At 36.2% G+C, this 24,365-nt stretch overlaps 1 protein-coding gene across 1 annotated transcript in view; it reads left to right on the forward strand.

Annotated features, from left to right (window-relative positions):
• Anos1 (anosmin 1) overlaps window positions 1-24,365 on the forward strand; it is a 168,103-nt gene that overhangs the window by 135,719 nt on the left and 8,019 nt on the right. The window contains exons 8-9 of the mRNA XM_074062600.1: window positions 12-156; window positions 8,668-8,814. Of these exons, the coding sequence (XP_073918701.1) occupies window positions 12-156; window positions 8,668-8,814 (292 nt within the window). The remainder of the gene's footprint in view (window positions 1-11; window positions 157-8,667; window positions 8,815-24,365) is intronic.

The following is a 24,365-nucleotide window of genomic DNA, read 5'->3' on the forward strand; positions in this document are numbered from 1 at the left end:
TTCATTTGTAGCTTCAGAACTCTGTGGTCCTGGAGAGACTTCAAGCTGACTGTGATTACACCGTGGAACTGCAGGCCATCACGTACTGGGGGCAGACACGCCTCAAGAGCTCAAAGGTGTCCCTTCACTTCACATCCACACGTGCCTCCAACAATAGTAAGTGACCTTGGCATTGTTCTTTAAACTGACTGTGACCTATGAAGCACGTTATCATATTGAAGCAAACAGAGGAAAAGTGAGTTTTTGATTTGGAATCAGAATGTGGGAAATCCTTTTACCAACATATATATGCAACTACAGCCATGCACCTCATAATAATGTTTCTGTCAATCATGGTGGTTCCATTTGATTATATTGCTTGGTGATCTTGTAGCTGTCCTTGTTTGTATAAGCACATTCTATGATGCTCACACAATGGGGAAAATACTTAATGCTGCATTTCCCAGAATGTGCTCTCATTGTTAAATGACACATGACTATGTATCCTTTAAACTACGATGTACAAAATAATTTAGTCACTGAGTACTTTCCAATGATATTTTTCTATCATCAGTGCCAAATTTTGGTATTGTAAAGAAAATTTAACAATAAAACATCGCCTGGAGGTGTAGCTCAGTGGGAGAATGCTGGCCTAGCATGCCTAAGACCCTGAGTTTGATCCCCAGTGCTGCAAAAAAAGAAAAAAGTAAGAAAAGTAAGAAGAAAAAGAAAAAATAATAATACCAAGTCACTGATTTTCATATTTACATTACTTCCAGTCTTTGTACACATGTGTACTTGTTTTTATGAATACATATAGTTAAATTGTTATAAACTGTTGCATCCTTCTTAAAAATGTGGCCTACCTATTTTCCTTGGTATTACACAATGATCATAATTACTGCTTGGAGAGCTCCCTAATGCTCCATGGAGTGAAGTTCCTAAATCATTCCCATATTCGTCTTCCTCATTTCCATTTTTTATTTTTCTTTGAACATTTTTATTAGCATATATTAGTTATACAGGGAACTTCATTGTGACATTTCCGTGTATTTTGTTAGGTTCAGCCCCACCATCATTCTTCCTCATCTCCCTCTCTCTCCACTTAACACAATTTCAACAGGTTTCATTGTGCAATTTTCATACTGAATAGTATGTTTGCAGTGGATGAAGAAAAAGAGAAGAATCATATCACATTTACATCGTAGCCAGAAAATAAGTTATGTGATGCTTGTGGCTTTGTTTGAAAATGGAGACTGCTTGGAACTGCTGTGCAGAGGCACCTGGCAAGATTTCAGGGAACCAGGGTAGAATAAAAGAGAGAGTAAGGAACAAAGGTCTTGGTCTCCCAGGCCCTGGTGATATTGATTCATTAGAGTAGCAGAATCCTGCTGTCCACTTGTCTTTCCTCATCTCAGTGGACCTTGTTCAGAAGGGGAAGAAGAACATGTTAAAACTTGTTTGAAATTAGGCAATGCTGGCTCTGCAGAGTCAAATGCAGTGATTAACAAGTCATAATTTTCTTCTACCACCTAGGAAAACGTAAGATCCAAAGCAGCAGGTTTGTTTGAAATGAAGCTTTCCAAAAAGTGCCAGAAACACAGCTTCCTACCTGTTTGGGAAATGGTCTCTTTGGAGATTAAATGGATTTGAAATGGTCTATTTTTATGTGTGAGTCTAAGTATTCTCATGGAAATATTTCTATGTGTTTAGAAACGTCATTCATTTAAAAATCCATTCATCCATTCATTCATCACATTGAAATTGTATGCCTATGAATTCTGATGTCACCATGCTTAATGGTAGAAATATTATATTGTACTTAAGTATACAGACTATTTAATTACACTAACTATACAGACTGTATATACACTGTATTGTATATATGTCCCATGGTTTTCTATAAATATTGGGTGCATATACATGTGCATATACACACATATGCAGATAGAAATGTAGTCATTTTTCAGTATCCATGGGAAATTTGTTCCAGACCATTGCCCCACAAATACAAAAATTCAAGGCTGTTCACATCCTTTCTATAAAATGGGGGTTGTCTTTATATATAACCTATAAACATTCTCCTGCTATACTTTAAATCATCTGTAGATTGCATAAAACCCAATACAATGTAAACACTATGTAAGAAGTTGCTATACTGTGTTGCTTAGGGAAATATGACAAGAAAAAAATCTGGTCATGTTCAGTACAGATGCAAATATTTTAGAAATACTTCTGATCCATGATCAGTTGAATCTGCACATGTGGAGCCCACAGATAGAGAGAGTTGACTATACACCTCCCACACACATTTTTTCCACCACTAGTTGTATTTTGGCCTTGGTCTTAAAAGTGCATAGTTTTGTAATTTTGAATTTGGGAGACAAACATGTAAAATAGCATTTCCCTATGTTTGAGCTACAAGGAAAGTGGAAGCAGAAATAAGTGACATGGAGGTGGGGAATGAGAGCCAGCCACACTGTTCTTCAAGAAGCATGGAAGAATGAGTGATTCCTGGGCTCCTAATGCATAGAGATCATTGCACACAAAGTCAGCAGTATTCATGAATGCCGAATCTGGAAAGAGTATTGTAGAGCAAGGAACTCAACCTGGGAGAGGAGTGAAGGAGGGCAGAGGCCATTCTCTTCCCTGGAGCTTTCATTTAGTTGCTAGGACTTCACAACCTTGTGCTAATGATTCCTCTCTTTCCTATCCTGACCTGTCCTGTCCTGAGTTGCCTACATAGCACCTCCACCTGGATGGTAGCAGGTATGTCAAACCTAATGCATGTAAAACAGAACTCTTGACTCCCTGCCAACATAGGTCAACATGTTCCAAATTGTTCCTCTCCTCTCATAGTAAATGGCTCTACCATTCACCCCTTTGTCCTAGCCAAAGGCCCACAAATCATTCTTCATTCTGCTCTTGTCTTTCTCTCTAGAAATCCAGTTCTTCAGAACATTCCTTTGTCTCTAATTTTAAATCGTATGTGATCTTGGTCCAATTCTTTCCTTTGTTCAAACTGTGTCATCTCTTTCTTGTGAAATTAAAATAGTCTGCTAATTCATATCCGTGTTTCTACTCTTTCTTGCATTAATTATCCTTTCTTTAGATAGGAAGCAAAGTATTCTTCAGAAAATTTTAATAAGATTATAACTTTCTTTCACTTCTGTGTTCCACTCCCTAGAGAGCATCCTATTTGGTTTCTTTTTCTCTTTTTTCAATTTTTTTTCCTTTATTGCTATCATCTTTAATTTTTTTCCAACACCAAAATCCTTTAAACGTATGCTTCATCCAAGACCTTTCTTTATCTACTGATGGGAGAGATTTCATCTATGGTGTGAAAATAAGTATGTTTCTTTAGATTCCTGGTTCTTCCAATAAACAACATTCTTTCTCCATTAAAAACTGTTATGGGATTGCAAACTACCATAATTTAATATGTGTATATTCCTGGAACAAAGTGCAAGGAGAAAAAAAAATCCAACCTCAACTTGACATTGTAGAGGTTACATCATCGAGAGTCTGGTTGTGGTCTAGCCCACATAGAAAATTTACATGGAAGTTGTCTACAGCATATATATGCCTTTCTCATCTCTATTTAGTTCCTTCTTCCACCTTCTCAAGTATGATTACAGACCTTCCTCTCCACATAAGCCACATTACATAGTCTAGTCTAAATCCCTCCCTCTTAGTAAGCTATGTCCCCTTATCTATAAACATATCTATCCCTTCACCTGTGTTTCTCTTCTCTTTTCCTCTGTTGTCTAAGGTGGGGTTATCTTTCCTTCTGCATATAGCAGACTCAAGTATGTGGTTTCTAGACCCTTCCCTTCCCAACTTACAGACACTGAATCAAAAATCTCCATCAGTTACAACACATGGGTTACCTATCTGTATGTCCAAAGCATCCACCATTGTCCCTGGCATATAATTTATGCACCATAAATATGCAAGAAACCAAATCAGTTAGTTATTACCTCTTTCTTACCTTATGCTTCAGAAGCACCCCTTTCCTTGAGTGTGGTTTCATCCTAGCTATCATCTTTCTCCTTTCCACATTTTTCTCAAGTTTCGGCACTCTGTGTTCCATTCTCACCTTTCCAGTGAATCTCCTCCTGCTCATCTTTAAGTGGGGTGGGTATTTTCTGCTTCTAATTTTATTGACCCTTGCTGATGAATTTATCCTGTGTAATTTCTCTGTATATTTGATTCACAGATGTCACTGACTTTTCTTAGACCTCTCTTCAATTACTGCGGGATCCTCTTCTTCCATCCAGCTCCTGGACACTGTGTTAAAATTGTACTCAGTGTGTTCTGTTATTTGCAGTCAGTATATACTTACTTGCACATCTTCCCCAATGACTGAGCTGTAACCTTGATTTCTCCACAAAGACTAGGTTTCTCCAGCTTGTCATTGTTTTTTCTGAATGTCACATAGTTACCTCAAGTTGAACATGTTCCAAATGGAGCTCACCCTCTCTATTTACAAAGCCTGTTGTTCTCATGTGTTTCTTGTCTTCTCTGACTCTACTACTTAAAAATTGTCATCGATTGCTTCCTGTGCATTTACTTCATGTCTAGGTCCTGAAACTATTTTTAAGCCCTGCGCATTTCTTAATTCTTCCAGAAACAGTAGGAATTTGTGTCAGTCAGCTTTCTATCACTATAAAAAATACATGGGATACTTGACTTAGAAAAGGATTATTTAGGCTCACATTTTCAAAGGTTTTGCAGTCTATGGCCAGGTACCTCTGTTCCTTTTGGGACTATGGCAAGTCAGTAAATCATGGCACCATAATGTGGCAGAGGAAAGCACCCACCTCATGGCAGCTAGGAGACAGAGAGAGAGAGAGAGAGAGGAGGAAGGGGCCAGGATACCAATATCCCCTTCAGGGGAGGTCTCCAGTGATCCAATTTCCTCTGAACAGGCCTCATTTCTTAATGGTTCTACCACCTCCTGATAGTACCAAGCTGGGGAACAAGTCTTTGACATGCAGCCTTTGTGGGGACATTCCAATTGCAAACTATAGCAGAATTCAGTACTCATCTGTTACTCAGATGAATGCAACTATCTCTCCATTCAGCCACCCTCAGAGTCTATGCTTCAGCTTTTAAAGGCTTCATTTGAGAAATCAGATCAGTTGAGGAAGTAGAAGGGAGAAAGAAATGGCTTTTGGCCTCATCTTCCAGCAACTCAAAGTTAATCATCTTTTTTAGTTTGCTTGCATATTTTAACTATATCCTCCAAGAGTTTGTGCTTTTACTTGGTTCCAGAGAAATTTTATTTACATGAGAGAATTTTGAACCAGGTGGGAAGACACTAAAATTATGGCAGTTAAATGAGCTATTTTGACAGAAATTATGTTAGAATCCTGGCAAGCAGGATATTTGGTTGGTTCTGAGTGGTCTGAATCTTTTATAATGATCTTTCAAAATTACACAATGTCTTACCTGACCAATATAGATATGATAGTTAACCTTTATTCCATGGGCAAATTCTCCTTGTATAGGTTCAGAAAAGTAATGAAAAAACAGTAATAGTGCAAAATATCTATTTGGTACATTGTTTTAGTATGGAATTATTCTACATAAGACTGTCTTACAGCAGATTATGTATGATATAACTGAACATTTGTCAGAATTTTATATCCCAATGTTGATATATAATCTCATCAACACTAGTGTATGACTTTTACAAGAACACTCCATATTTTATCATGAACCAACTAGAAACAGAGAATAATTATGACTTTATAGTTTAAGCAAAGGAAATTATATTTTATAGGAATAGAGTAGTAAATGTCAATACATGAATTACATTTTGAGTTATATTTTTCCACGTCTCCATGCTACTAGGTGTTTTAATGATAAATATTTTTATGCAGGCAGAGGCTGAATGCTTATGTACCTTTACAAAAGGGTCTCTTGAAGGAAGTAGTACATCACACTGCCTTTAATGGAAATGTAACGGAGGAATATTTCCAAAGTTGACAGATTCTGAATGTTTTATAGTTGCCTTCTGGAACTGGAATATTCCTGTGGCTCTCCAAAATATGAACAAAATACAGAGAAAATAGTCTGAATTTCTCAAGCTGTAAAATTTATCAAATTTGGACATTTGAAAAGAGAGCATACATATTTGATTCTCTTAACATTTATGACTTGCCTTTTCAGAATAAGATTTTATTCCATATTTTTACTACTGAAAGTATAAGAGACAATCTTACAAAGACTTTATGTGTAACTGGGAAGATTGTTTAACTCCATGGTGGGGTCCAGAAAGAGATGATTTTTATCTTTTTTGCTTGTTATTGTTTGTTTGGTACTGAGGACCAAACCTAGGGCCTTGTGTGTGGTAGGTAAGTACTCTCCCACTGAGTTACATCCCTAGCTTCTGAGAGACGGAATTTGGTTGGGTGTCTTCCAAGTTTTCTGTATCCTAGTCCTGCCATTTCTCCTGGATTCTTAAGTGTATTGGTTATATTGGCTGTCTGTGCTCTCAACAATAATAGCCTAATAAATGTTTTTCAGTTATCCAAGCATTGATTTGAACTCTTTAAACTAAAATATTCTAAATCTGGGCCTGACTCTATGAATGTCTATCAAATAGTGTCAAAGCTCACCAAGCAAATGAAAGAGCACTTTGAGTTGAAACAGATGAGTTTATTGCTCTTCCTGCAAGGAAGAAAAGTGTACTAAGATAAACACATTGAGTATTGTGTCACAGGATTGCTGCTTAACATCTCTTAAAGCACTACACACAGCCCCACTGGCATGAATACCTGGTCACAGCCATAGAGCTCTCTGCTCAACCACATACTCACGTCAGTCCATCCAATACATATTAAGCAACCTGAGCGGCAGGAGACATCCAAGGGAGATTATGATAAGGCCCTTTACTTAGAGGACTTTTAGGTTGAAATGGAGGAACAGATAAAAGGAAATAAATTATTTACAACTGAGACAATACAGAAACAGTAAGGAGGAATTTGCTTCAATTTACCTTGGGGAATATTCATTAAGGAGAGCTAATTAGAAGTTTGGAAGGACAAAGAACATTTCTAATACTGCCAGATCCCTCCGAGATAAAATAACCAGAAATATAGATATGGATTTATATAGCTAAATGGATTTTAGGAATTAGTAATGACACAAGTGGAAAAGATGCAGCTAAAGCAAAACAGAAAAAGTAAGAGAAGAAATAGAGGGAGGTCTTAACCCTAAACAGAAACAGACAGCTGAAGAATGAAAGTCTGAATTGCCTGATGCAATATTTTTTTAACAGCAGGATTTCTCTGCCTCCCATTGGATATGGGCTATTTGGAGCTTGGGACCACTCCTTTTACTTTTACATTGCCCTTAATCTGAGAACATTTGCCCTTAATGTGCTGAGAACATTAAAAAACTCTCTTTCAGTTTACTAGATAAAAATGATAGCAGTGTGTGGTAGTTATAATAGGACTTATCTCCATTTTTTACACAGATAAACCGAGACTCAGTAGGCTGAAGGGACCTGCTTAGGGTTATAGCAGCACTTGTTGGTAATGCTGGAACCCAGGCTTTCCCCTACATTTTGCTGGCTATTATTAACTTAAAATACATCCGGGGAGTATTTATTTGCACGTGCATGGTTCTCCCCAACCACATTTCATTTGAGCTCAGACCCAATCCTTGTTGAGAAAAATTTTAAACAGACAATGGGAAAAACACAAGCTCATGTTAAAAAATTAGTAATGACCTGTGTGCACATTTTTATCTTTTCTGAAACTGTCCTGTTTTTTTAACAAAGTACCACCTCACACTGCAATAATTATATCATTGTGATTCATTTAATCAGAAAGCCTTTTGCTTTCTGTTACAAAAAACAGAAACAGTGATTTGTGAGATTTACATTATTCCATGATCCTCTGGTTGTGAACTGTTATCATTTATTAACATGTCTCTTTCACATTCAAGGCCCCAAGTTTACCAAAGCTTTCTAGTGCTAGCTTCCAGCTCAGTCCCTGGCACGCAAGAAATGCTCATCACTGCTTGCAGAAAGGATCAATGAATGAATGCATGCTTATATTCCAGTCACCACTCTGTTGCTGCTATTGCGTGACATTTCATTTATTGAATATTTTAATATTTCACTTTAATATCTGTCAGCATTTGAATGTCTGTCACTAATCTGAACAACGTACAGATTGGTTGTTGAGTGATGTGACTGAAATTGCTGCATTTCCTGGGTGGATGCAATTTGTGTTCTTTACTAGTAATTTGACAAACTTTAGCCATATTTCTGTTTAGGGTTCTGAAACATTTATTGATGTATGGTGTCCATGTTTCTCTAAAGCTATCTGTTGGTTCCATGAAATAGCATCTTAAAATTATTTTATTTTCATATCTATAATGAGAAATAAACATATGCTTATTTGCTAAATCAAGGAATGTTTGAAATCTGGTGAAAACTGATCACAATTTAAGTTCTGGGGATGCTATCTAATACACTTTTAGATATTCTAAAAATTTTGAAGGGCAGGAGGGTCATTAACTTGAGCATAAAAGAATAGCTGTTGTATCATCTATTTTAACAAAGAGACACTGACTATGAATGAAAAACAGGCTGAAATGAAATCCCTTGGGATCAGTATCAGATTATGATTATTTTCAGCAAGTGAATTAGAATGTTGTGCTTTGTCATAGAGGAACAGCTTGGGAAAACGAGAAAAGGTGTGATGCAGATACAGTCCCCTCTCCAGAGAAGACGACCCACTCGCCCACTAGAAATCGGAGCTCCCTTCTATCAAGACAACCAACTGCAAGTCAAAGTCTACTGGAAAAAGACTGAAGGTACCTAAGCAATGTTTGCTTCATTGTTACTTGCTTTAAATAGCACAGTGATACGGAAAGATACTTTTACAAAGTGATAAGCCACAGTATCAATACTAAGTCAAACAGTAGGTCAACAAAGCGCTTATATACTTCTTTAAAAAATATTCTTTGCTGCATTAAGGTTATTGTTGCAACTTTATGTGTTGCTGTTGAGTCTGTGCAATCTATATCACACAAGATATATATAGCTCTAATGAGTTTTCTATGCATCTTATTTTTTACTCAGTTGCTTTCATGTACATGTGTGTATGTGTATAAGATGTACACATATATTTTCATATAACATTACTTTTTTCATAATGTTCTTAAATTGCTGCATTGTATGTGGATATATTCTAGTGCTTTATGTGTTATTATTCCATCCCAGTAAAACATCGAGGTTCCTTTAGAGTTTTCCATTTTATAATGAATGATACAATGAATATTTATTCTTAGAATAGATTCTCTTTTGATCATTTTATATTCACTATAAATTGATTTTCTTTACTCTTATTATTTAGCATTATTGAAATAGATCTTTAGAATTTATATGATGTTTAAATTTTTATCACTTCTTTTCATTTTTAAGACATAAGAAAAATAGATGGCTTCAACAGTTTGCTTTTTAAAAATTGTCCTCATTCTTCTGAAGTTCTATTTAGTCAGGGTACTGATGGCTTATAAGTAATTTTGGTGTTGGAGTAGTTTTTATTCTAGAGTTTTCTTCCAAGCTGCTTAAACCTATTCTGCAGCTAAAGAACATTACTGTTAGGGTTAATATATTTCATTTCATAAGTTAATTAAAATAGAAACCTATTCAATATTTATTAATTTAAGATGATATTATATAATCATATCCAAATTAATAAAACTGCATAATATTAAAGCATAAAATTAATTAGAGGCTTATTTATCAATTTGAATTTAAAACTATCCAACAATGTTTTATATCAACAAAACAATATACTTCATTAATAATATTTAAAATTAAAGTTATACTGTAATGAAAATGTAAGCATCTAATATCAAAAAGAGAAACATCTCAAGATTCAAAACACCCACCATCATCCTTACTTCTAAAATTGAAGCTGTTTTGCATGTGTTTAAATTTTATTGAAGTGGAATTATATAGTTTGTGTTTGTTTTTGGCTTCTTTCAGAGAGCATTTTATATGAGAAACAAACCCATTCTGTTACATGAAGCAATAATTCATTAACTTATATTCCTGCTTAGTAGTCTTTTGTGTACTTCAACCTATGGATCTTTTAAGCTGTTGGTAGGAGCTTAACTTTGTTCCAATGTAGGTTTATGAAGAATACTGATGCTATTGGTCTGGAGGAAAGGGTAGCTCAGTGGTAGAGCTGTGAGTCCCTGGGTTCCATCCCTAGCACCAGAAAAAGAAAGAATAGTGCTATTAACACCCATTTTTCTCTGCTTGTACATGCATTTTCTTCTATAGAGGTGGAATTCTTAGGTCATAGAGTTTGATCACATTAGAAAACACTAATAGTTATACCAATTTTTGTTCTCACCAGAGGATGTGATATCCACATTTTTCTGTATTCTCTCTGCTGTGTGGTGTTTCCCTTCTTTTTAAATGTAGCCCATCTGGTTTATGTGTGTTGTGATACCTCATTATGTCTGAATATGCATTTTTTAAATCTCCAATGAGTTGAGCACCTTTTCCTATTTGTGGATAGTGGTAATTGAATCTTCTCATTTATGAAGCATGCTTGCAACTCATTAGTGACTCTGTTCTGTCAGTTCTTCATAAGTTGATATAGGAGTCATTTGTTGGTTTCATGTTTTGCAACTATTTTTCCCACTCTGACCTACTCTTGTGTTTTTAACTTTCATGATCTCCATCATTTACTTAAAAAGTGAGTCTATCTTGAAAGCTCTGTGGTACCACTTTTGTCCCAAATCAAACATATATGAATTTTCATAGTCATTTGGCTTAGTTTCCAAATTTTGTGATGGTACCTCAACTCACTGTCTTAACCACTATAGATTTATACATATTATTATGATAGTCTTAGGTTTTATTTTTACTTCTTCAAATTGTCTTGACATTTTTTTGGCCCTGTGCATTTTTATATAAATATTTGAATTAGTATTCTAATTTTCACAAAAACTTTCTGAGATCTTTATTGTGATTGCAATTCATCTATATGTCAGTGTTTGCAGAATTCACATCTTAAAAATATGGCTTTCCGACCATGTAAACATGGGATATCACTTTATTTAGGTTTTTAAATTTTCTTTTAATCTTATCTTATAATATATTGTAAAGAGGCTGTAACACCTTTCAAAGTCATTATTTCAAGATGTGTTTATTTTTATTCTATTCTAGATGCCATACTTTCCCATCAATTTTATTTTCTAATTTTTGTTGCTGGTATATTATAAATGAATATTGTATGTTAATTGGGAACCCAACAGTATTTATATTGCGTTATTAATTATAACATTTATGAGATGATTACATTGCATTTTTCAATAAAAACCATCCTGCAGTCTGCAAATAATGAGAATTGCATATTTTCTTTGCAGATCTTTGACACTATATGTTTTTTCCTTATTAAGACATTGAGTAAAATGGAAGCTAAAAGTGATGCTAGGGTTGATGTTTAATTGTAAGGATTTTGAAGACAACTTTTATCTGATTAGTAAAATTCTGATCTGAAAAGTTTTGGCCATGAATGGATATTAATTTTTATCATATATTCTTCCTGCATCTAATGAGGTGCTCAATGAAATTTTCTCCAATTTATTGATGTGATGAACTAAAGGAAAAAGTGATAGGTAACTTCCTAGATTTATAGTGAGCATAAATGAGATTGTATACAGATTGCTCAAAACAGCACAAAGCATACAAGGTTAGGCATTTAAATGTGAAGATTCTTATGAAAATTATTGTAGGTGGAGCCATAAAGGGAAGTCAGTGGGCAGAGAGAGAAGACAGGACATCAAGACAGAGGTATAGAGCCTTTGAATCTCTACAAGTAAGGTTTCATGTTGCCTTAAGACTGATTCTCATTGATTTCTCCCTCTCTTTTTTTTTATTGTTTTATTATTCATATGTGCATACAAGGCTTGGTTCATTTCTCCCCCATGCCCCCACCCCTCCCTTACCACCCACTCCGCCCCCTCCCTCTCCCCCCCACCCCCTCAATACCCAGCAGAAACTATTTTGCCCTTATTTCTAATTTTGTTGAAGAGAGCGTATAAGCAATAATAGGAAGGAACAAGGGTTTTTGCTGGTTGAGATAAGGATAGCTATACAGGGCATTGACTCACATTGATTTCCTGTGCGTGGGTGTTACCTTCTAGGTTAATTCTTTTTGATCTCACCTTTTCTCTAGTTCCTGTTCCCCTTTTCCTATTGGCCTCAGTTGCTTTAAGGTATCTGCTTTAGTTTCTCTGCGTTAAGGGCAACAAATGCTAGCTAGTTTTTTAGGTGTCTTACCTATCCTCATCCCTCCCTTGTGTGCTCTCGCTTTTATCATGTGCTCATAGTCCAATCCCCTTGTTGTGTTTGTCCTTGATCTAATGTCCACATATGAGGGAGAACATATGATTTTTGGTCTTTTGGGTCAGGCTAACCTCACTCAGAATGATGTTCTCCAATTCCATCCATTTACCAGCGAATGATAACATTTCATTCTTCTTCATGGCTGCATAAAATTCCATTGTGTATAGATATCACATTTTCTTAATCCATTCGTCAGTAGTGGGGCATCTTGGCTGTTTCCATAACTTAGCTATTGTGAATAGTGCTGCAATAAACATGGGTGTGCAGGTGCCTCTGGAGTAACATGTGTCACAGTTTTTGGGTATATCCCCAAGAGTGGTATTGCTGGATCAAATGGTAGATCAATGTTTAGCTTTTCAAGTAGCCTCCAAATTTTTTTCCAGAGTGGTTGTACTAGTTTACATTCCCACCAACAGTGTAAGAGGGTTCCTTTTTCCCCGCATCCTCACCAACACCTGTTGTTGGTGGTGTTGCTAATGATGGCTATTCTAACAGGGGTGAGATGGAATCTTAGTGTGGTTTTAATTTGCATTTCCTTTATTGCTAGAGATGGTGAGTGTTTTTTCATATGTTTTTTGGCCATTTGAATTTCTTCTTTTGAGAAAGTTCTGTTTAGTTCACTTGCCCATTTCTTTATTGGTTCATTAGTTTTGGGAGAATTTAGTTTTTAAAGTTCCCTATAAATTCTGGTTATCAGTCCTTTGTCTGATGTGTAGCTGGCAAATATTTTTTCCCACTCTGTGGGTGTTCTCTTCAGTTTAGAGACAATTTCTTTTGTTGAGCGGAAGCTTTTTAGTTTTATGAGGTCCCATTTACCTATGCTATCTCTTAGTTGCTGTGCTGCTGGGGTTTCGTTGAGAAAGTTCTTACCTATACCTACTAACTCCAGAGTATTTCCTACTCTTTCCTGTATCAACTTTAGAGTTTGTGGTCTGATATTAAGATCCTTGATCCATTTTGAGTTAATATCGGTATAAAGTGATATACATGGATCTAGTTTCAGTTTTTTGCAGACTGCTAACCAGTTTTCCCAGCAGTTTTTGTTGAAGAGGCTGCTATTTCTCCATCGTATATTTTTAGCTCCTTTGTCAAAGACAAGTTGGTTATAGTTGTGTGGCTTCATATCTGGGTCCTCTATTCTGTTCCACTGGTCTTCATGTCTGTTTTTGTGCTGGTACCATGCTGTTTTTATCATTTTTGCTTTGTAATATAGTTTGAAGTCAGGTATCGTGATACCTCCTGCATTGTTCTTTTGACTGAGTATTGCCTTGGCTGTTCGTGGCCTCCGTGTGTCCATATAAATTTCATGGTAGATTTTTCAATCTCTTTAATGAATGTCATTGGAATTTTGATGGGAATTGCATTAAACATGTAGATTACTTTTGGGAGTATAGACATTTTTACTATGCTGAGTCTACCAATCCATGAGCATGGGAGATCTCTCTACTTTCTATAGTCTTCCTTAATCTCTTTCTTCAGAAGTGTATAGTTTTCCTTGTAGAGGTCTTTCACATCTTTTGTTAGGTTTACACCTAGGTATTTGATTTTTTTTGAGGCTATTGTAAATGGAATTGTTTTCATACATTCTTTTTCAGTTTGCTCATTTTTAGTGTATAGAAATGTTAATGATTTTTCTATGTTGATTTTATATCCTGCTACCTTGCTATAGCTATTGATGATGTCTAGAAGCTTCTGAGTAGAGTTTTTGGGTCTTTAAGGTATAGGATCATGTCATCTGCAAATAGGGATATTTTGACAGTTTCTTTACCTATTTGTATTCCTTTTATTCCTTCTTCTTGCCTAATTGCTCTGGCTAGGAATTCCAGTACTATGTTGAATAGAAGTGGAGATAGTGGGCATCCTTGTCTAGTTCCTGATTTTAGAGGGAATGGATTCGGTTTTTCTCCGTTAAGTATAATGTTGGCTGTACGTTTGTCATATATAGCTTTTATAATGTTGAGGTACTTTCCTTCTATTCCTAGTTTTCTTAGAGCTTTTATCATGAAATGGTGTTGGATCTTATCAAAGGCTTTTTCTGCATCTATTGAGATGATCAAGTGGTTTTTGTCTTTGCTTCTGCTAATGTGGTTTATTACATTTATTGATTTTCATATGTTGAACCACCCCTGCATCCCTGGGATGAAGCCTACTTGGTCGTGGTGAATAATCTTTTTGATGTGTTGTTGAATTCGATTTGCCATTATTTTGTTGAGGATTTTCGTGTCAATGTTCATTAAGGAGATTGGCCTATAGTTCTCCTTTTTGGAGGTGTCTTTGCCTGGTTTTGGGATAAGTGTAATACTGGCTTCATAAAATGTGTTTGGCAGTTTTCCTTCCCTTTCTATTTCGTGGAACAGTTTAAGGAGGGTTGGTATTAGTTCTTCTTTTAAGGTCTGATAGAATTCAGCAGAGAATCCATCAGGTCCTGGACTTTTCTTTTTGGGGAGACTCTTGATTGCTGCTTCAATTTCATTTTGTGTTATAGGTCTATTCAGGTGATTAATTTCCTCTTGGTTCAGTTTTGGATGATCATATATATCTAGAAATCTGTCCATTTCTTTAAGATTTTCAAATTTATTTGAATATAGGTTCTCAAAGTAGTCTCTGATGATTTCCTGGACTTCCATGGTGTTTATTGTTAACTCCCATTTTGCATTCCTGATTCTACTAATTTGGGTTTTTTCTCTCCTCATTTTAGTCAGGTTTGCCAGGGTTCTATCGATCTTGTTTATTTTTTCAAAGAACCAACTTTTTGTTTCATTAATTCTTTGTATGGTTTTTTTGGTTTCTATTTCATTGACTTCAGCTCTTATTTTTATTATTTCTCTCCTTCTATTTGTTTTGGGATTTGCTTGTTCTTGTTTTTCTAGGAGTTTGAGATGTATCATTAGGTCATTGATTTGGGATCTTTCAATCTTTTTAATATATGCACTCATGGCTATAAACTTTCCTCTCAGGACTGCCTTAGCTGTGTCCCATAGGTTCTGGGAGGTTGTGTTTTCATTTTCACTGACTTCCAGGAACTTTTTAATTTCCTCTTTTATTTCATCAATGATCCATTGTTCATTAAGTAATGAGTTATTTAGTTTCCAGCTGTTTGCATGTTTTTTGTCTTTACTTTTGTTGTTGAGTTCTACTTTTACTGCATTGTGATCAGATAGTATGCACGGTATGATTTCTATTTTCTTATATTTGCTGAGGCTTGCTTTGTACCCTAGGATATGATCTATTTTGATGAAGGTTCTGTGGGCTGCTGAGAAGAATGTATATTGTGTAGAAGTTGGATGAAATGTTATGTAGACATCAACTAGGTCCATTTGATCTATTGTATGTTTTAGATCTTGGATTTCTTTATTGATTTTTTGTTTGGATGACCTATCTATTGATGATAATGGGGTGTTAAAGTCTCCCACAACCACCGTGTGGCATTAATATATGCTTTTAGGTCTTTCAGGGTATGTTTGATGAAATTGGGTGCGTTGACATTGGGTGCATACAGATTGATGATTATTATTTCCTTTTGGTCTATTTCCCCTTTTATTAGCATGGAATGTCCTTCTTTATCTCGTTTGATCAATGTAGGTTTGAAGTCTACTTTGTCAGAGATAAGTATTGTTACTCCTGCCTGTTTTTGAGGGCCATTGGCTTGGTAAATCTTCTTCCAGCCTTTCATCCTAAGCCTATGCTTATTTCTGTAGGTGAGATGGGTCTCCTGTATGCAACAAATTGTTGGATCTTCCTTTTTAATCCATTTCGTCAAGCTGTGCCTTTTGATGGGTGAATTAAGTCTGTTAACATTAAGCGTTAGTACTGATAGGTATGTGGTGATTCCTGCCATTTTGTTGTCTTAGTTGTTTGAAGGTTTGATTGTGTGCACCTAAGTTGAGGTTACTCTCTACTGTCTTGCTTTTTCTTTTCCTGTGGTTTGGTTCTGCCTGTCTTTTCATGGTTAAGTTGGGTGTCACTTTCTGTGTGCAGAATCCCTTGAAGAATCCTTTGTAGTGGTGGCTTTGTGGTCACATATTGTTTTAGTTTCTGTTTATCATGGAAGACTTTTATTGCTCCATCTATTTTGAATGATAGTTTTGCTGGGTAGAGTATCCTGGAGTTGAAGTTATTTTCATTCGGTGCCTGGAAGATCTCACCCCACGCTCTTCTTGCTTTTAATGTTTCTGTTGAGAAGTCTGCTGTGATTTTGATGGGTTTACCTTTGTATGTTACTTGTTTTTTCTCTCTTACAGCCTTCAATATTCTTTCCCTAGTTTCTGAACTTGTTGTTTTAATGATAATATGCCATGGGGTTGTTCTATTTTGATCTGGTCTTTTGGTGTCCTGGAGGCCTCTTGCATCTGTATGGGAATATCTTTCTCTAGATTTGGGAAATTTTCTGTTATTATTTTGTTGAATATATTACACATTCCCTTCGCTTGCACCTCTTCTCCTTCTTCGATGCCCATGATTCTCAAGTTTGGTCTTTTGATGGAGTCAGTGAGTTCTTGCATTTTCTTTTCACAGGTCCTGAGTTGTTTAATTAATATTTCTTTGGTTTTTCTTTAATTACCATTTCATCTTCAAGTTCTAAGATTCTGTCTTCTGTTTGTTCTAGTCTGCTGGATTGGCCTTCTGTTTTGTTTTGCAGTTCTGTTTCGTTCTTTTTTCTGAAGTTTTCCATATCTTGGGTGGTTTCCTCTTTAATGTTGTCTATATTTGTCCTGAGTTCATTTATCTGTTTATTCATTGTGTTCTCTGTTTCACTTTGGTGTTTATACCAAATATAAACACCATGGTTTATATAAATATAATATATTTATATATATAGTGTTAAATATAAACACTATGGTTTCCTTTATTTCTTCTTTTGCTTTTTCAAATTCTCTATTTTTGTTGTCTTGGAATTTCTTGAGTGTCTCCTGTATATTTTGGTTGACCCTATCCAGTATCATCTCTATAAAATTCTCATTGAGTACCTGTAGTATGTCTTCTTTTAAATTATTCTTGTGGGCTTCATTGGTCATTTGGCATAGTTTTTCTTCATTTTGTTGGAGTCTGGATCTGAGTACCTGTTTACTTCATTCCCCTATGGTTCCTGTACTAATTTTTTGCTGTGGGGAAACTGGTTTCCCTGTTTTTTCTGTCTTCCCGTCATTGTCTTTGGTGTTGTTACTCTCCCTGTACTGTGTGCAATTAAGTATTTTCTAGCTTGTAATAATAACAATGGTAATATTTAGAATGGAAGGGTGAGCTGAGATGGAAAGCAAGAAGTTAAAGAAAAGGGAAAAACAAATAAACAGACAAGAAGGAGAAAACAGAATAAGGAATCAGACAAGAAAGTTTCAAAGGTATAAACAGGGAGCATTAGTGTACTAATCGACAGTAAGCTGAACAGGCATTAGAGAGACAGAGAGAGGCTTGAAAATCGAAGATAAAAAAATAAAGATAAGAATAAAAGTAAAAAATAAGTAAATGAAAGAAATATCTATATATAAAAATAAAATTAAATTAAATTAAAATAGAAAATTAAAAAAAAAAAACACCAAAAAACCAAAAAACCAAAAAACCTCCAAGTTCAAATGCAATGAAGTTTCAGTCTTAATAATTTGGGTGTCCGTCTCAGTCTCCAATCCTGAAAATGGTGCCTCAGATGTTGTTCTGTAGTTGTCTCATCAAAGGGGATGCATAAAGTAGAACAAAACTACACACACACACACACACACACACAAACCCCACCAAGTGTCCCAAGTCCAATTGCAATACAGTTTCAGTAAGTTTTTCAGCATGCAGGTGTAATTCGGTTGTTCTCTCATCAAAGGTAGGGAGAAAAAGAAAAAAAAAGAGTCTGGAGACAGTTCTGAGAATGGTATCTGTGGCTGTGGCTTGCCTGCCTGCTGCTGCTGTCAGCCTGCTGTTGCTGGAGGCATTATTTATGCAGATCTCTGGGGTGAGCTTAACACTCACCTGGCCCCGCAGGCTTTGTTTACTCAGAGTTCTCCTGTGCATGAGCCTCTGCTACAAGCTTTCCCTTTTCCAAGCACACTGGGAAAGGTGACACTGCTCTTGCTTTCTCAGGCCTGCGTGTTTATTTACAGTTCATGTGGGAAGTGGGTCTTGCCCCCTCTCCTGTGCAGTTTTCCTCCCACCACCACTTTTACAAGCTTTCCTGCTCCTGATTACTGGGCAGTGCTGCCGCTCCTGCCAGCCGCCATGTTTGTTTACAGCTCATGTGGGAAGTGGGTCTTCCCTCCTCTCCTGTGGAGTTTTCCTCCCTCCGCCATTCTCACAAGCTTTCCCGCTCCTGGTTGCTGGGCACGTGCCCCGCTCCCACTGGAGCCTCTCCTGCCCGCCCAGCTTGTTTATTTACAGTTCCAGGAAGGATTCCCTTCCCCCAGTCTTCGGCACTCAGTGCGCCCCACCCTCTTTCCCATGTGTGTCTTTATCGTTCTTATTGCTTATTAGTCAGTTTCTCTTTTTTCCCCGGGTGGAGGTCAGTCTGTCCAGGGGGCTATGCTGCTCTTGCCCAGGGTTGTCTGTGGGAGTACCGCGGTACCGCAAAGCTTACCTGGTCCCTGTCTTCCCAAGCCATCTGGGCGTGGGCGACTGGCGGCCCGGGGGCCCTCCTTGTTTCTCCGTTTAACGTGAAGTGGAGAGTCTCCGCGCCGGCTGGAGGTGTGGAGGGGTCAATGTTTTGCCTCTTCTAGGTGATTTTGCCTGCAAAGTGTGTTTCCAGTGTCTCTCCAAGATTTCACTATAGGAAAACTTTCTGCTTCCTCCCTCTAGCTGCCATCTTGGAGTCCCCAACTGATTTCTCTCTTGATGACAAAAGACCGATGCTTTAAAAAATGATTTCATTGTCCCATTTGCAATATAAATGCTATAAAGCTTAAGCATCATATTAAATTGGGCAACAGAAGAGGTATCAACATTCAGAGCACTATATAATCAAGCAGTAGCATGGTCAATATTCCCATACAACAAATAAGTACATGACAAATATATAATGGTGTTTGTCTTCAAGATGTTTTTATGTGGGAATATTGATCATATTATTGCTTGTTGACATAAATATGCATAAATACATATGCATAGATATACATACATATACACTCACACATTAAATGATCCAAAATTAGAAACAAATATGGAACTTATCAGTGACTTTCTCAAGTACAAAAATCATTAAATAGGCTGGTGGAGTGACTCGAGTGGTAGAGCGTCTGCTTAGCAAGCATGAAACTTTGAGTTCAAACCCTAATATCATCAAAAAAAAAAAAAGAAAGAAAAAACGAGAGAGAGAGAAAAGAAAAAAATCATTCAACAAACAATAGGCAGATAATCATGTCAATATTTGCTGACATAATATTAACCAATCTACTTTATAATGAATGAAATTATGGACTTTAAATAAGCAAACTATATTCAGAGACAAAGAAGTGACCATGATTTGGGTTTAGCTTAGACATGTTGTAATAGTGAATGATCCAAAAGGGGATAAACCTTTACAGTGGTGAATTAATAGAGCAAGCATTTTAAAAGACATATTTTACTTATCTAATTTTATTGGGGATTTTATGATTCTATTGACATCAGTTCACTTTTTACTGTGTGATAATACAGTACACATTTGATTATCTTAAGCTTTCTGACTTTAGACTGTTTTTATCACATAAATATGAAAAATTAGCTCAGACAAATAGAAACTTTCATACCTCTGCTTTATAGAAATGCCTAGTAGATGTCCAAAAGTTTGTAGGTTAATGGTACAAAATTAGAATATCTGTTTCACTAAAGTATTTTGCAAGTATACAGAGAATAGGACATTCTATCAATGAGAGACATCATTCCACTAATATCTGTTGAACACTTCCTGCACATGAGACACCATTTCCAAAGATAGAAACACTGCAAAGAGAAACAAAAAGAAATCTCTGCCATGATGGAATTGACATTCTGTAATGCCTTTTCAAATGGATGTCCCCTTTCCTCTATTGTCCTGGGTGCCTCAATATGGTCTTTATTTCTTACAGTTGCAAAGCTCACCATTCTTGCTTTTTTGTGAATGTAGTGATCCACATTCAATAAAATGTTTTAGTTCCTTTTATTTATGCAAGACACTGTGATTTACATGTATTTAAGAAATAAATTAAATACATATAATTTTTGAAGCATATTGCAAGAAAATTTCAACATTTAATAATAGTTGTTGAGGGCTTTCTTCACAATACCATTTATTTATGGAAAGAAGGAATTAAGTGCAAGAACCAGATTAATTAGGCAGTCAGTGTAGAATTTTCATATACAGTTGTTGCCTGGGATCTGCAGGGGATTGCTCAAGTCCTTATGTAAAATGGTGTAGTATTTGCCTAGAACCTTCCACAGCCATTTGTATGCTTTAAATCATCTCTAGATCACTTGTGATACCTAATACAAGGCAAGTGCTGGGATGGGGGTGTACCCGAGGGGTAGTGTGCTTACCTAACAAATCAAGGTCCTGGGCTCAATCCCTAGTACCACCAAAAAATACTAAGTGCTATATAAATAGTTGTTTTACTTTACTTCATTTATATTATTTTTATTAATGCATTGTTATTTTTATTCATTTTTACCAATGTTTTCCATCCATGGTGGGTTGATAAATGCAGATATAGAGATTCAACTGTTTATTCTGTTTAGGAAGTGTTTTCTTGAACAATGTTATTTTTAATATTCTAATTAGAGGTTGAGTCCTGCAGTCATAATGTAAGACAGAAGCCCGTAGGGTTAATAATTGGCAAGATGAAGGTAAAGATGAGATATTTGTATAGGCAAATATCTACAAATTGATTCTTTTAATTCAGCTCATATAATAGAGTGTGGGCATATTTTGGTTGCTTCTTAAATCTTCAGTTAATTAATTAATTAATTCCTAGGAATCAAACTGGGCTCTTTTGCATGTGAGGCAAGCACTCTACCTCTAAGCTATACCTCCAATCCTTTGCATTTTAAAAATGAATGCTCCAAAATTGGTCTTAGAGAGCCACTTAAGATGTATTGAAGTATATTTTATTCTAAGTTTATTCAATATTTGACTTTTTGAGATTGCTTTTAATTTCCTTGTATAATATTGTGTCTTCTTTCACACTTTATTTTTTATATCCTAGATGATAAGGAATTTGATTTCAAGTTCCCCAAATAATTAGTGAGATAAAAGTAAGTGTGGGTAAACACATATTTACTCATTTAGTCAATAAATATTTATTGAGTGTATTATCTGTCAGGCACTGTGCTCATCTTTGCACATCCATCAGTGATACCAAATTAACGGCATCTTTCTGTTCATGAAAATCTAAGCAAGTGGGGAGACCGGGAATAATCAGATAATCACAGGAATAAGCAAAGCATGCAGTCCAGAGGTGATGCTGCATGAGGCAAATTTACGGAGGAAGCTAAGGACATCATGAGGAAGGCCCTGCATGGGAGCATTATCTTTCATTTGAGAGCAAAGAAAAGTCAGTTGATGACTGGAAGCCAACCTTGAGATGGGAAGTTTATCCTTCATTATCTGCATGGGACCAATGCATTAACAAAGGTCCATAAGGTAGAAGAGGGAAGCAGAGTGAGAGATTCAGACAAATGGGATTATGAGAGGGACTCAGCCTAGCATCACTGACTTTACAGATAAAAGGAGGCAACCACTATCCAAGGAATGCCTGAACCTTCTAGAAGCTTGAGAAGGCAAGAAAATTCAGGATGGAATTCAGCCCAAGTACACCTTGATTTTAACCCCATGAGACCCATTTCTGACCTCTGACCTCCAGAAGAGAACACATTTATGTGATTCTAAGAAATAGTATTTGCAGTGATTTGTCACTATCTCTGTAGAAAGCAAGTACATCACCTGATTTAAAATACCTATCAAGTCTATTTCATTGACCTTATTCATATGTGTACTTTCAAAGGAAATGAAGGTCAGTAAAGTTCCAGGACTTATTTCTCAAGCCCATGTTCAACAGAAGTTGTGTATGAGCACCATGTTCTTCCTCCTATTCCCTGAATGTCAACAGGGCAACCAACATAAGGGCAAAAATCACGAGTATAGTTTTAGAAATGATGATTTGAAAAGTCTGCCCATGGTATACAATGTTGGGAATGCTGGCTAGTTAAGGGAGTAGATCTAGTGCGACTAGGAATTTGGGGGCTCTCAGCCCCCAAGTGGCTTTCAAAGCCATGGGAATTAGTGGAATTATTCATGGAGGTAACATAAAGAGAGAAGAGAAAGTCCAGCAAGGAAGCAATGAAAGTGGAGGGAAGAGATGAAGCCAAAAGGAATATCCTATGTGTCATTCCTGATGCCTCCTCTAAGGAAAACATAACTGCATTGTGAAACAAGTGAAGGATCCCTATTTGTCTGTATTTATCTCTAAATTTACTATTGTCCACATGATGAATATGTTATTTGCGTCTTTTGTTTATCACTTGTCTAGTTCCATTAACTTGTAAGATTCAGGAGAGAAGATACTTCTGTGTGGTTATTATACTAATATTGAATTAAAGAATATAAATCCACTAATTGATTGACTGCATCTGTATATATAATGCATATGTCTTTAAAAAAAAAACCTCGATGTGTGATGTATAAAAATTCAACCCCCTGCTAATCGATTTCCCTTTTAACTAAGTGTCATGGTGACCACTTTATATCTGTTTACTTTCTCAGATTTAAAGTTCTTCTTTTCTGGTTCCAAATTGCTCAAAGCAAGTTCCCACTAGATCAACCCAATTTCATCAAAGAGTTTTTCCCCTCTGTAAACCTTCATCAAACACTTGGTGTGAACAGTTGGGACAAGATGTTAATCACAAGCAAAGTGGGGCCATTTCACACCCTTGGACAGGCAGGGTGATTAATAAATTTGAACCTGTCAAAATGTCCTTTCCCACACTCAGTGAAGTGTTTGCTGTGGGTTTCTCTATTTTTTTTATTGTCCAAAGGAAAGGGATATACAGAAAATATGCTGCTCCACCTGGGAATGAAAATGTATAAAAGTTCAGTGTTCCTGCCTGTCTTTGAGAATACCAAGTCACATTTCAGCAGGGATCACGGATAGGGAGATCCAAGAATGTACTCCTTGCATCCTTCTAACAAGAGAATGGAAAAGCCATCTATCCTGATTCTTCTGATAATGGAACTTTGTTATGGCAATCCTTTACAGAAAGAGAATTCTTCAATTCTTCATGTTTGAAGAAAACATTTGATCTTGTATGAGTTCAGCAGCTTATCATCTTTATCAAAAAATGTAGAATCGAGGCACTTCTCTCTTATAACAGGAATTATAAGAGCTGCTTGTATGTGTTGCCTTCTCTTGTTTAAAATAAGAATGAAGAACAACTTATCTTTGCTATTGCCTTGCTAATTATCTTTTTATTCTACTCAGTGTATATATTTCAATATAGGTTTTCCTTTGGCAATATATTATCTATTTTCCTCTTATTAACTAAATAATTAGAATTATACTGAATCTGTATGTCTCCTTAGGCTCACCTATGCATATTTTGATCACCTGTACAATTTTATTTTCATTCTTTCTGCTATACTTTGGAACTGAAATGCCCTTCCCCACCAAAGGCCCATGTGTTGAAGGCTTGTTTCCTCTCCTGTGTCACTATTGGGAGATTGTGGAAGCTGTAAGAGGTGGAGCCTAGAGGGAGAAAATTAAGACATTGGGAGTATCTTTGAGGAGAATATTGGGATTGTGGTCCCTTTCTGTCACTATCTTTTTACATTCTGGCCATGAAGTATGTGAGGTTTGTTCTACTACACGCTCCTGCCTTGATGCTATCCCTCCATCATAGGCCTTACCTTAAAGCAATATGTCTGCTTTAAGTTCCAATCATAGACTGAAACCTCCAAAACCATCAGCAGAAACAAACCTTTTCTTATAACTTTATTATCTCAAGTATTTATTACAATAACAAAATCTGACTAACACACATCACATGGAATGGAACTTCCAGGCTGTTTTTT

This window comes from Castor canadensis, chromosome X (assembly GCF_047511655.1).
Source record: "Castor canadensis chromosome X, mCasCan1.hap1v2, whole genome shotgun sequence".
NCBI classification, from domain to species: Eukaryota; Metazoa; Chordata; class Mammalia; order Rodentia; family Castoridae; genus Castor; species Castor canadensis.